Source organism: Phaenicophaeus curvirostris, chromosome 10, assembly GCF_032191515.1.
Source record: "Phaenicophaeus curvirostris isolate KB17595 chromosome 10, BPBGC_Pcur_1.0, whole genome shotgun sequence".
NCBI classification, from domain to species: domain Eukaryota; kingdom Metazoa; phylum Chordata; class Aves; order Cuculiformes; family Cuculidae; genus Phaenicophaeus; species Phaenicophaeus curvirostris.
In genome coordinates this window covers 6,939,529-6,953,032 of record NC_091401.1, presented here as the reverse complement: position 1 = coordinate 6,953,032, position 13,504 = coordinate 6,939,529, and the positions used below count along the sequence as shown (strand labels likewise).

The 13,504-nt window shown below is 42.0% G+C and overlaps 1 protein-coding gene across 1 annotated transcript in view; it reads right to left on the bottom strand.

Annotated features, from left to right (window-relative positions):
- Positions 1-2,725: 2,725 nt before the first annotated feature.
- LOC138724734 (IgGFc-binding protein-like) overlaps positions 2,726-13,504 on the bottom strand; it is an 83,426-nt gene continuing 72,647 nt past the window's right edge. The window contains exons 64-74 of the mRNA XM_069864952.1: positions 12,967-13,108; positions 11,463-11,713; positions 10,727-10,856; positions 9,500-9,665; positions 7,828-8,004; positions 6,268-6,398; positions 5,174-5,373; positions 4,103-4,241; positions 3,661-3,792; positions 3,203-3,317; positions 2,726-2,871 (exon numbers count right to left, since the gene is read on the bottom strand). Coding sequence (XP_069721053.1) covers positions 2,727-2,871; positions 3,203-3,317; positions 3,661-3,792; positions 4,103-4,241; positions 5,174-5,373; positions 6,268-6,398; positions 7,828-8,004; positions 9,500-9,665; positions 10,727-10,856; positions 11,463-11,713; positions 12,967-13,108 — 1,728 coding nt within the window. The 3' untranslated portion in view covers position 2,726. The remainder of the gene's footprint in view (positions 2,872-3,202; positions 3,318-3,660; positions 3,793-4,102; positions 4,242-5,173; positions 5,374-6,267; positions 6,399-7,827; positions 8,005-9,499; positions 9,666-10,726; positions 10,857-11,462; positions 11,714-12,966; positions 13,109-13,504) is intronic.

Here is a 13,504-nt window from a genome sequence, read left to right as displayed (position 1 = left end):
CGTGTGTGCAGCTGGCACGTTCCTGAATGGACCGGGATGAAGTGCCTTTTTACCAACCTAAATGCTCATGGAGGTGACAGATACTTTTCTGGCTGACAGATACGTTTCTGGACACAAGGGAAATGAAATAGGTAAATAATAATCAGCGTTTTGGCAGAAAAAATGGGATGCCCACACTGCCTCGCTGTAATCGGAAGTGAACCTGCAAAGAACTGGAAAAGTTCCCTGAAAAGCATCAGGGAAACCTAAGTGACGCATTCCTTACATCTCAAAGCTTTTCTCATGGCACTGGAAAGTCGTTCAGGGCTTGTATGAGCCCTAACGCGGGTTCACAAAAGGCAGGTCTTGCCAAACTAACCTGATCGCCTTCTATGACAAAGTGACTCAACTTGGATGAGGGAAAGGCTGTGGATGTGTCTTCCTGGGCTTCAGTAAAGCCTTTGACACAGTTTCTCACAGCATTCTGCTTAGAAAACTGTCAGCCTCTAGCCTGGCCAGGCGCACACTCTCCTGGGTGGAAAACTGTTTGGCTGGAGGGCCCAGAGAGTGGTGGGAAATGGAGTTAAATCCAGCTGGAGGCCAGTGACAAGTGGGGTTCCCCAGGGCTCAGTGCTGGGTCCAGCCCTGTTCAATGTCTTTATCAATGACCTGGATGAAGGCATCGAGTGCACCCTTAGCAAGTTTGCAGGTGACACTAAGCTGGGTGGAAGTGTGGATCTGCTGGAGGGTAGGGAGGCTCTGCAAAGGGATCTGAACAGGCTGGACCACTGGGCTGAGACCAATGGCATGAGGATTAACAGGGCCAAGTGCCGGGTCTTGCACTTGGGGCACAACAACCCCATGCAGTGCTACAGACTGGGAGAAGTCTGGCTGGAAAGCTGCCTGGAGGAGAGGGACCTGGGGGTGTTGGTTGACAGTGACTGAACATGAGCCAGCAGTGGCCCAGGTGGCCAAGAATCATAGAATCATAAAATCATAGTCTGGGTTGGAAGTGACATTAAAGATCATCTAGTTCCAACCCTACTGGCAGGGACATCCCACGAGATCAGGCTGCCCAAGGCCCCATCCAACCTAGCCTTGAACACCTCCAGGGATGGGGCATCCACAACTTCCCTGGGCAACCTGTGCCAGTGCCTCACTGCCCTCATCGTGAAAAATTTCCTCCTTATGTCTAGTCTAAATCTGCCCCTCTCCAGTTTATACCCATTCCCCCTTGTCCTGTAACCATAAGCCTTAAGCCTTAAGAAGGCCAATGGCATCTTGGCTTGGATCAGAAACGGCGTGACCAGCAGGTCCAGGGAGGTTATTCTCCCTCTGTACTCGGCACTGGTGAGACCGCTCCTTGAATCCTGTGTTCAGTTCTGGGCCCCTCACCACAAGAAGGATGTTGAGGCTCTGGAGCGAGTCCAGAGAAGAGCAACGAAGCTGGTGAAAGGGCTGGAGAACAGGCCTTATGAGGAACGGCTGAGAGAGCTGGGGGTGTTTAGCCTGGAGAAGAGGAGGCTGAGGGGAGACCTCATTGCTCTCTACAACTACCTGAAAGGAGGTTGTGGAGAGGAGGGTGCTGGGCTCTTCTCCCAAGTGACAGGGGACAGGACGAGAGGGAATGGCCTCAAGCTCCGCCAGGGGAAGTTTAGGCTGGACATTAGGAAAAAAATTTTTATGGAAACTGTCATTGGACACTGGCAGAGGCTGCCCAGGGAGGTGGCTGAGTCCCCTTCCCTGGAGGTGTTTAAGGGATGGGTGGACAAGGTGCTAAGGGGCATGGTTTAGTGTTTGACAGGAATGGTTGGACTTGATGATCTGGTGGGTCTTTTCCAACCTGGTGATTCTATGATTCTATGATTCTGACAGTCCTTTTGTCCCATCAGCTTTGTGAGTGGCCTGTCATGGAGTAGGTGTTTCCACACTGCACGTTATTAGGCCTTGCCACAAATGCCTTTGGTCTTCTGCTGTACGGGAGTCCTTGGCATGGTCTGGGGCTGAGCTGATGCTGAATCGCTGCCCAGCTTCAGGCTTTGCAAAAACCCAAAGAAGAGTTTATGACAGGATCTCATTCTTCAGAAAGTTTTTGTTAAGTTATGCTCTCTCTTTCCCCCCACAGGCAGGAGGCTGATGACAACCCTACTTCTTGCCTGCTCCACCCTGACAGCAAAGAGGCAGCTCCGCTTCAAACAAATCACTTCTTCCAGTCCAGCACTCTCAAAGGGGACAATGGGGCCCATCTTTTTTTGACACGTATCACCAGGTAAGCTCAGTGTCTTCTTATTTATTTTTTCTCCCCAGCTGGATGTGCCTTGCCAGAGAGGGAGCAAGAACTGTGCGTGGCTCATTCGACTAATTGCCTCCCCATGGAAGGATTTGGGTAAGATGATCTCATGAAGACATGGCTGGGATTCTATAATTAATTCTGACCTCATCAGTTTCTGTTTTGTACATCTATCAGAAGTGTGTATGTGATGGTGTGCAGCACACTTGCGCTGGTAGAGTCTGTCTAGATTTTGTGTTTTTCAAACAGTTTCTGAAGACAACACAGTGTAACATGATCCAGGACATATTTCAAATTGTGTCTATAACATGACATCTGAGAGATACTGTAGATAAACAATTTCAAAGGTTTTCAGCAAATGCAATTATTTATTTATTATTTCTTCTCAAAGTACTAGAAATACTATTAAAATAAAAGGGCAGAAAGTAATACAAATGAATTGGAAAAATATTGCTAACTATAAGTATGTATTTGGGGATTCATTTTGGTCATATGCAGTGTTCACAACGCAGCCGTAATCTCGCTGATGTACTCTGCCATCCCTGGACCATTGCAAAGTAGATTCCCTTGATTTCACAGCTTTATCAGCCTTTTTCTTCCTTCTGTACAATGGAAAAAAAAAAATTAAAATTTCTGTTCTTATCTATAGTGAGAGGTCAAAGAATAGCATGAGCATGAATGAAGTCAGATTTTTGGAGAAGCCCAAGATTTGTTGTAGTGACGCATGTGCTTTGTGCAAAGGAAATGGCATATGTTCATTTTGAGAAAAAGCTAAGCTTTTCCCTCATGTTCCTCAAATGAGACGCTGAATGCTGTGGTTGATTTCTGGCCCTGCAGGTAGGTGAGTAAGGGGAGTTTTGAGGTTTACAGGTGTTAAAAGGGTTGTAGGTGTCTTGACTCTTCTGAATGCAGCAAAGCTGAGAAAAGCCTTACCTGCACAGGTACACTGTAGAAGAGATGAGAATGACGATAACAACGACGCCTGCCACAACTCCAATGATGATGGCAACTGTATGGTTCTCAGGATCCTGTACAGAAGGGTCTGCGACTGAAGAAGAAAGGAGAGCCCTGTCAGTGAAAGCTAATAATTTTTCTCAACCCTTGCCATCTGCTTGGTTTATACTGTGTGCTCTAATGAATGTAGCTTTCTGGAGTGGGGTCATACCCAGGTCCTGTATGCTTTACAGACCCCTGCTGTCATGCCTTCCAGCATCTTGCTACTGTGGGATTGGATCCCTTCTTTCTGCTTGGAGGACAGCTGGCTGTTACCTACTCTATTACTAATTTACAGCATGGAAATGAAGAGCAAGCTCAGTCTTCTCTGTAATAATGCCAGCTTTTGAAAGTAATGCATGTAATTCAGACAGTGAAATCCAAAATAGTTGTAGTACCCATCTTTTCTTCCTCGCAGCTTGGTCCAGTGTAAAGTTCAGAACATTCACAGTTGAAGCTGAGATGGGTGTCATTGGTAGTTTCAGAGCAAACACCATCATTCTTACAAGGGTTTGGCATACATGGTCCACCTAGCAAAAAGGAAGGAGGAACACTTCAAACTCTCACATAATCCAATCCTCAGAGAACTGTTCTTGGTTAGATTACACTGACTGCTAATGCTGGACATGCTTTATATGTTGAGGGACTTTATTTGCACTTCATAACAGGAATAGGAGAAACAGTCTTTCTATGATGAAACATCAAAGCAAGACTCTTGGTATGTGTATGGAGGGCTTCTCTTATCTTCAGACTCTGTTACAAATATCCCCAACCCAGTGATGTCCTATAAACAGTAAGTCAAGATTTCTTAGCATCAAAGAAAATGTGTGGTTGACTCACTCCTGTAGCATCCACGACTGTAGTTTGAAATGCCGCAGATTTCATCAGATTCACACTCTATATTAGAGCAGGAGACAGTGGAGCTTTCTGTGCACTGGCATGTCTGAGAGCAGTCATCAGTTGTGAATATTTCTCCAATCTAGAAGATAGCAGTTAGATGTTAAAAAAAAAAATTAAAAAAATGGAAAACTGAGGCCCCCTTGCTGTTCTCTGATGCCTTCCTGATGAATGGCAACAGGACAGATAATTTTTGCATTTTAGTAGCTTTTACAAAAAAGCAAGCAAGCAGTTTACTAATCCAGCTCTTTGAAACTCAAGTATCGCCCAAGAAAGAAAGCATAAGGAGAGTTGAGGGTATGAGATCCTAGCGCCAGGTTGGGTAGATGTACAACAAACAGCGTCTAACTGTTGCTAGAGATAAGAGAGAATGGCAGATACGGCTCATTGTGACTCCAAGGCAAAATGTGGAAATGCCATATGCTATTTTTCTAGCAAGTCCCACCTGTTCATAGTGTCTCCCTCCTCCCTGTAAGACAATATTCACTGGCTTAGGCCTTTTCTGTACCAAATTTCTAGTGTTAAAACAGAAATCTATGAGATTACAAAGCTATTCTGTCCTGCAGTGACAATGGTGAATTCTCCACATTTCTCAGAGTCTAGCCTTCCTTGGAGCTCTCTTCACGTCATAGCCAGGTCTACAGCCCTGTCTATACCACTCTTCACTGAGAGCAGAGGGACCACAGTGACTGACAGAATTTCTCTGTAAGTAATGAGTTGTAAACTTTAGAAGCTATGAGGCTATTAGTTAACATAATAGAGGCGAAGAATTAACATAGAGGTCAGAGTGTAATCATATACTTTCTCCTAGTGTCTGCCTGGAGTACTCTGTCAGGAAGAGTTTCAGAGGCACAACAAGCGATATACTCTCTTTTCTCTTCCTCCAGAGACCAGAATGTTATTACACAATTGCTCTTTGTTTCTAATACAAAAAAGACATGCTGAGGAAATTGTCAAAATGGCTAGCAGAAGGAAACGTTGTTTGGTGCTGTCTGACCCACAGAGAGACTGTACCTCATAATATTTGTTAAGGTATGTGCAGCCACATTGTTTGTAAGGCACACAGTTAAAACCACTAAGAACATAGCCAGGGAGACATTCACAGCCTTCGACACAAGGTGATTCGCACTCAGAGGGGCTTGTCAAGTCGCTGCAGGATGCTGGGCATGCAGACATGCAGGAGCTGTACTTGCTGTTGGCAGGACATGATGGACCTGTATAAATAAGGAGAGTCTAGTTATAGCAGGCTGCCATGTGGTACTTGCACAGTGCCCTTTGAGACCCAGAAGATGTTACCATTTTGTAGGAGGTGCTAAGACAAACACACATACATAGAGATGAGCATATATACATAATAGTACTTAAGTTGTAAGTAAAGCACTCCAAAGCCAGGAAATGCATTGTCAAAGCTATTTGTATGCTGTGCTCTTGTTCCTGGTGTTCACTGATTTCAAATAAGTTCTCACACATTCAGGCTAGCCATTCTGTCAAGTACCAGAGCTGTTTTACAACTCTGGGCACTGACTGACCAGGAATACAAGGTCATCTAACTGTGGGTGATGCAGGGGAAGTATGGTTTAATGAATCTCCCAGCTTGGGGAAAAAAAGTCAAAACAAAATAGGAAAAGAAAAGTTTGAGTTTACTATAAGTTTTATTTCAGCAGTTTTAGTCTGAAAGACTTGCAAGTTTTCAGCTGAATCTTTTAATCATAAAAATTTACAGACAAACCAAAAAAAGAATGAGTATGTTTTGTAGCTTTAAAAAGAGATGGACGTGGAATGTTTTTCCTTCAGAACTGTGGCTTGTGATAGTCTCCAAAATTTTAACTTTTTTGCCCAGATGGGAATGGGGACGTCTTTTTCTCCCACAGAACTTCCGACAACAGGGAAGCTGACAGCTCTGCTTTCCTAAATAGCTTTCTAAGCTGGGGTCTAAATGCCAAAGTCACCATAGGACTTACAAAAGATGCCAGAGATTGAACCGTGAATCAACATGCTTTACTCCCTGAGGAGCTTTGATATATGGTGTAGGTAGGAAAAGTCTCAGATCTAAGGTTTTGAGAGTCCTTTAGGCAGAAACTATACTTTATGGTTCTTCTTATACTTACCACAACCTGTCTGTTGCCTCCAGTCTTCTATACTGACTCCTTGCTGCTGGCAAGCCAGCACATATTCCTCCAGACTGCGACATAAGATAGCATCCTCATCTCCTTCCACACACATATCAAACAGGCAGCTCCTGTGTGCAATATAAGAAAGCTATTATTTCCAATACCTTTGTTATTGTTTATTTTTAGCTGCTTTTTTGCTAGACTTTGAGTTAGTTCTGTTTTCCTGTAACTGGCTGACAGGAAAACAGAGGAATGAGAAAAAACCCAGCCATGTGATTGGGGAGATCAGCTCATTTGCTGAGCAGCTGCTGCTAGCGTGCGAGGTATTCATGTATGAACAAACAATAAACAGGTACCTAACTGCTTGTCACAGTAAGTTATTCTTTGCTGTCTGCTTCTGTTTTGGGCTAGCGTGGCTGCATCTTACTTTTAGAACACTTTTTAGGACTGCTAAGTCTTATAGCTGGACTATAAACTTATTTCAATACATGGGTACCTTCCCTGTGTCCATATGCCTTGAATATTGACATAGAACTCTTTTACCCACTGTTTTTTTGCCAGTGCTACCATCTCAGCTTTGTTCATCGTCTGAGTATCCATGGCCTGGTTTTCAGAGGCAATGAGATCTGCAGTGAATCGGATCTGCAAGTACGCAGCACCTCAGAAAAATCAGGCAACCTCTAAGAAGGTAGACTGGCTGCCCAACCAAATTCTAGAGAGAGGAGACAGTTAGACTTCTGTTAAGAGTCAAGATATAAATATGGAAGCCAGTGGTCCAGTTTGTTTGGCTTAAGATAGCTTCACATTCTTCTCACAGTTAAGAGAGACACTGAGGTGGGCATTATCTATCTTTAAACATTATGTACAACTATATAACTACAGAAAACTGGCAGCTACTTGGCAATTCTGTGACTGATGATGGATGAATGATGAATACGAGGATGAATCAACAGGCTTCATACCGCTCAAAATTAGGAGTGTAGGAACTGTAGGAGGACAGAGCAGCTTTAAAACACAGCAGAGGGAACTTTCTTGAAGGTATTAGGTTAGTTACTCTTCACTAATCTGTTTTTTTTTGCTCTTCTCCATGAAAGATTATTCAGGAAGTGTCACTGACAGCTTTAGCCTTTGTGCCTGCAGCATGAAGGCTAGACTTCACGGAGCTAGAATTGCTAAAAGGAAACTAATAGAACCAGGTGCTAAATTCTCACTGAATGTGGATAAGAACTGTAAGCATGCTGGAAATTCCAGCCTACAGGTATAATGTATAATGTATAATGCTGCTGCTTTAGCTGTGTAGGGAAAGAGGAAAGGTACTTTCTAGAGGTAGCAGAAAAGTGAAACTCTGAATACACAGAAAGAAAGATCATCACAATTATTTTAAAAAAAACCAAAACGGGGATTTAATGTCAATCACTGGGCTCAGTTCTCCAAAGATACTTACTATCCTCAGTTCCTTTTTATACCCTGGAGACTGAAGATACAAAGTTCTTATTAGAAACTAGAGCCAAAATGATTTTGCAAATGGAGAGAACAACTGTCTGTGTAAACACTTACGTTAAATAGAAATCTGGTGAGACCATAGAATGGCACGCTACAAAAGGACCATTCAAGTCAATCAGGGTTTGACATCTCGAAGTTCTGTTTTCATGTCCCAGCTGATTTTCACTGCAGCCTTGGAAGAGCCCTGTATCTGGTTCCTCCTCAGACTCATCTTTTGAGTTGGTATCTCTTCTGTAAATGAAGTCATTATGAAAACATCAGTTCTTCATACATCCAGTATTCATGTTTCTACTCTCTAAATAATACCACAGGAGTACTTCTGCCTTGTGGTGTAAGGGTAAGCTTATTTATCTCTCATGATTTATCCCATATAGGAAGGAAATAGGTAAAGTAAATGAAAGATGTATTAGAACACTTCCTACCATCTCAGAGATTTATGGGTATATAAATCAAAAGGGATATCTGTAATTATTTCTTTGAAAATTCTGCATAACACAGGCTTCGTCCAATACCTCCTTCATCCAATCTATTCAATAAAACTTGGAACATTAGTCAGAATGATGCAGCTGGAATAGGCCACTATTTCTTGGACATATGCTCACTTTCAGTGAACAACTGGCTGCATGCCTGAAGTGCCAGTATTCTCTTGTAGGCATAGTCTCCAGAGCCAACAGTAGCCTACATACTGCCTTCTGCTATTCTGGCAGACAAGTTTTTGCAGCCAACTTGTATCCTGACAGCTAATACAATTCCATTTACTTGCTGAAAAAGTTCTGGTTTAGTGGCTAAGCAACCTCCAAAGGCCTTCCGAAGCAAATTGGGAAGGAAAGAAGGAAGGAAAGAAGGAAACTTCTTTCCCTACCTTTTTCAATGTTTCATATGGACTAATTAGCACAAGATTTGCCTGACCACAAAAATAATGCTCATTTATACTCAAAGGAACATTATTTTTTTGTATTGGCAGAAAACACTAGATAGCCATGAATGTAAGGAAATGAGACACATCAAGAACCTCTTCTGGTAGGAACTGTGAATTTCTCTTCATGTATTTCAAAGCTACATTTGTGTTCCAGAGGGAGGTATGATACTAAACCAGGATTTTTCCTCTCTCAGGCCCATTCAACACAACATGGAATCATTTGGGTTGGAAGGGACCTTAAAAATCATGTAGTTCCAGCCCCCCTTCCACAGGCAGGGACACGTCCCACTAGATCAGGCTGTCCAAGGCCACCTGGCCTTGAACACCTCCAGGGATGAGGCATCCACAACTTCCCTGGGCAACCTGTTCCAGTGCCTCACCACTCTCATGGTGAAGAAATTCTTCCATATGCCTAGTCTAAATCTGCCCCTCTCCAGTTTATACCCATTGCCCCTAGTCCTATCACTACAAGCCTTTGTAAACATGATGTATTTGTCTTTACCAGGAACCATGACATTGGCAAAGATCTTATACATCCCTGTGCTGCCCTAGCAGTTTTAATTACTATGGGTCCAAAGAGGGATGCTGAACTGGAGTAATGCAGTAATAGTTCAGTTTTCTTTGGGCTAGAGAGAAGGGCACTGATACATCTTAGTGATGAGCAGGATAAGTCCCTACATAGAGACCAAGAGAAAAAGAAAGATCAGAAATTGGACAATGTAGTTATTGCTAAATATTAGTTATGGCCTAATTCACTCACTTCCAGTGGCTATACTTGCCATAGATGTTAAGTTAAAAATTAAGTACCTGAGACGAGAGGTTCTTCTTAGAGGAACTTTCCAGCTTTCACCAAACACATTCACATTCTTCACCCAAACACCATTTGGATTTGTGAAGTCATTTCTATGTCTCCCATCAAAGTTACCACACAAGCCTTCCACTCTGCTTCTGTAGGTGGTGGCCAGCTTTATGTCTAGGGAAATTCAGAAGGAAGAAAACAAAAAAAGTCATTACAACAAAATCTTTGCTTCTGAATGTATGTAAGAGGTGGAAAGCAGTGCCAAGTACCACATTTCGTTATTCAAATCAGAGCTTGTTAATGTGACATGGGCCTCGTACACAGCATATAGACACAGCCCTGAACATACATGTTTACACATGTATTCATAGATCTATTTCTGTGATCTGTGACCCGAAAAAAGCTGTTCCCTGCAGCCAGTAAGGTATTATATAACATTGCATCACCACTTGAGTGCCCATAGTGCATACTGCTTTCTGCTTTGCAAGAAACCGAATGTACCACCCGCTTTTTTCCCTTCACTTACAGTCCACTTGCTTGTTGAGACATGCAGTTCCTGTGAAACAGACCTTTTCTTTCTGCAGTTGGAATTTTAGGGTTTGAAATTATGGCTACAGGTATAAATAGCGTGGCACTTTCACCATACATTCAGAAATAATATTGCTATGTTCTGTTGTAAATTAGGAGCAACTGTGCTTTGAACAGAGGAGGCAATGTGGGTTCAACTTACATGAGTGAGTTGTGTATATGTGATATAAGAACCCTGCTGAGAAACACTAAAACTGGGGATTATCTGGGATAGGCTTGAGAGGAAGCACGTAAAAGAATGCACTAACAGCTGTATAGATTGAGGACCTCAGTCCTATGACTGGGTAAATCTGGCAAAGGGACAGATCCAGTCTTCATTCCATCATCCTGATCAGCAATTTTAAGTGATTTTCCTTCATTTTTATCATTGAGACCTTACTTAACATGAAAAAAGTAGAAAAGTCTGACTCTACATCTCATTTCTTCTAAGTTCAGGTGGATTCATATAAAGATATGCCAGTTTTATGATTTTTCTGGTTCCTGGGAAACACTTTTTGTTTTAATTTTGTGGAAGTTCATATCACAAAGGGCCATAGGCTGAAAGAGTGAAGGTTTCTAATTTTGCCTTGGATTTATACTTCCTTTAGAATGAGAGCATTTTTTGAGAGAGCACAAATATTCCTGCACATTGTCTAATTGTCACTTACCTGCATTTTGATTGCCATCAAAGTTTATATATAAGCCAAAATCTGTCTCGAGACAAATTCTTCTTGACCTCTGATATATGTGAATACCTTCGTGAGGACGAGCAGGGGGTCTCACCCTCACACCATCCAACTAACAGGGAAAGAAGAAGTTAAAATTCATGATATGTAGGCCAAATTAAAATCTAATTTCAGTACAGGTCAATGTTACAAATGAACACTCCTCTGTTTTTATGATAAGTAAATCATATAATTTAACCAAGAAAAAACTCAGCATTCAGTTCTTTTAAAGTTAACAAAGTTGTACATTGAGGAAAGTGCAGTATTTTTACATCATCCTCAGAGATTTCTATTAATGAGTTAAAAATATATATAGGAGCCAAATATACTCTCATGCATCATAAAGGAGAAGGAAATAAAGTTTTTGCAGCAGTTCCCACTTTTCATCTCCTTAACACCAATAAAAACTTATATGACTTTATTGTAAGTCTTGGGATATTTGGTGTTTTATTGATAAATCTCTATTTGTTAGTTTGCAGTAGAATTATATCCTTCATAGCTGTATAGAAGAAAGACTCAGTACAACTGAAAATCACATTTGTGGTTGCCCCATAGCACTGCTGTAACAATGCTGTTAGCCTTAGCACTTAAATTCTTCAAAACAGACATTTATTACTTAAACGTGTTTTATTCCAATAGAGGGCCTTTCTCTGTGCTCTGCAGTCAGCAAGAGACTTACCAAAATCTGCTTGTTCTGCCTGAATTGCACAGTGTGATTGTAAACATTGATGAGAATCTCTTTCAGGTAAGTTATGTGTCGACTTAGAGGCAAAGGATAGTTCGTGCCTTCAATGCTGAACTGCATCAGAGTATCAGGTAGGTCAGGGATGGTTTCAGCCAGAATATATGTGTACCTCCCTTGAAAGTGGTGCACCAGACCATCGAAGGTGATGTAGTGTGGATCGCCCATGATCTGGCATTTCCCAAAACCTAAAAGGGAAGAGCTTCATTACTCTGCAGTCTGAAACGTGCCAGATGCCTTGCATGGATCAGTTTAAACTAAGTTAGATAAAAATGATTGCTGCCAGTATGCAGGTCTCAAAGTAAAGGTGGATGCTCAGGCGTTACTTTAGTGAATGGCCACTCAGATGGAGAGACAGCCAGAGAAACTCATTCCTCTGCTGAGAACCAGTGTGAGCCAACTGAACTGAAGCAGAACATTAGGCTCTTTGGACTTTATAGAGACTAAGTTGTGGACATTGGTCCTCTGCAGAGGAACCACTCTGCCACACAGAGTGGCTTGCAGTGGCTCTTAGAGGGGGTTTCGTAATCCTCAGCAATGTGTTACTGCAAAATTACTGGAACGTGAAAAGCAGTGTCTAATTATGGCTGTCTCACTGCTGTTACACTGATTTTTTCTGAGGTTACTAATTTGATCATTAGGTTCACCAGACATAACAATCAGATGCAGTGAGTATTATCTAAGTATTCTCCTTGACCAATGAGTACAGGGCAGAGCAAACCATTTTTCCAGAAGCAAGGCTCTCCTTGAGACTGCCGGGGGGCCTCTGTTGTACTATTTTGTCAAAGTGGAGCAGAGGGAAGCTGGATTTGCATTGTGCTGTTGTGGTGATCGTAAATACAATAGGTCTTATGCCATATTACTCTTCAAAATTGAAGTGTAGAGTCACTAGGCAACAAGTCGTCTCCTAAAAAATCCCATTTACCTATAGAATATGGGATTAACTTTGCTTAGCCAAAGCAACTATTGAGCAAAAAGCACCAAAGTTCTCTGACTGGCCTATTATGTATCTGTTCAGACCTCCTCTGTCCTGTTTTGCCTTTTTTTTATATGCTCAAATCAACATGTAATGGCAAAATCAGGACCATTGCCAAAGAATTCACAGACATGCCCGAGTTCTGTTTTTTGTAGATAGAGTGCAAATCTTTTTTTCTTTTTTAAAATTTAAACTAGTCAGATTTAACTGTCAAAATTCTAGCTGTAAGTAAGTAAAGTCTTGTTCCACTTCCCTCTACAAATTGTCTGTTTTGCACTGGAACTTTCTGTTCTGAGAACTGAGGCCTTTTTGTGTTCAATAGTATGCTGTCAATAGCACTGTTAGAGCTGCCTTCATTCCCTGTGGAAAAGACTCCAAGTGCCCTGTAAGAAAGAATGGACACCCACATCTGTCCTCCTTCTTCAGCCCTCAGGGAAGACCAAGTGAAGACCTGCCTGCACATACCTGTTGGAATGCACTTGTGTTTTCCATTTTTGATCACGCAGATTTCTTTGGAATCACAGCTATAGCTCTTACATGTGATGACACCATTCTTCTGACACTGGCATCTTTTGGTGCAGTGTGGAGTTATCCAGGTCTCCCCAGCCTGGACACAAATTATGTTAATAATATATTATCAAGGTCCTTAGCTTTGCAATGCAATAAAAATTCTATAGTAAAGGGTTTGAGAGCTGGCCAGGTGCGACCTGGCTGGTTGGTGATTCCATAACTGCTCAATCCAGGTGTAGTTTCACCAAAAGCCTGGGAATGGGGATCCTAGTCCATTTATCTTTTTTCTTTTACATGAGAATTCGAACACAAAACAAGGCTAGGATAAACTGCCTGAATAACTCTGACTCATTGACTAGGTTCCAATATGCCTTAATTTTGGCTTCTTCAGATGCAAAATACCAATATCCTGTATCTCTAATGCCTGAGACTACAGCTTTTACGAATCAGATGAAAGATATTTTAGAGGTAGGTGATGAAGATTTCTCTCTCA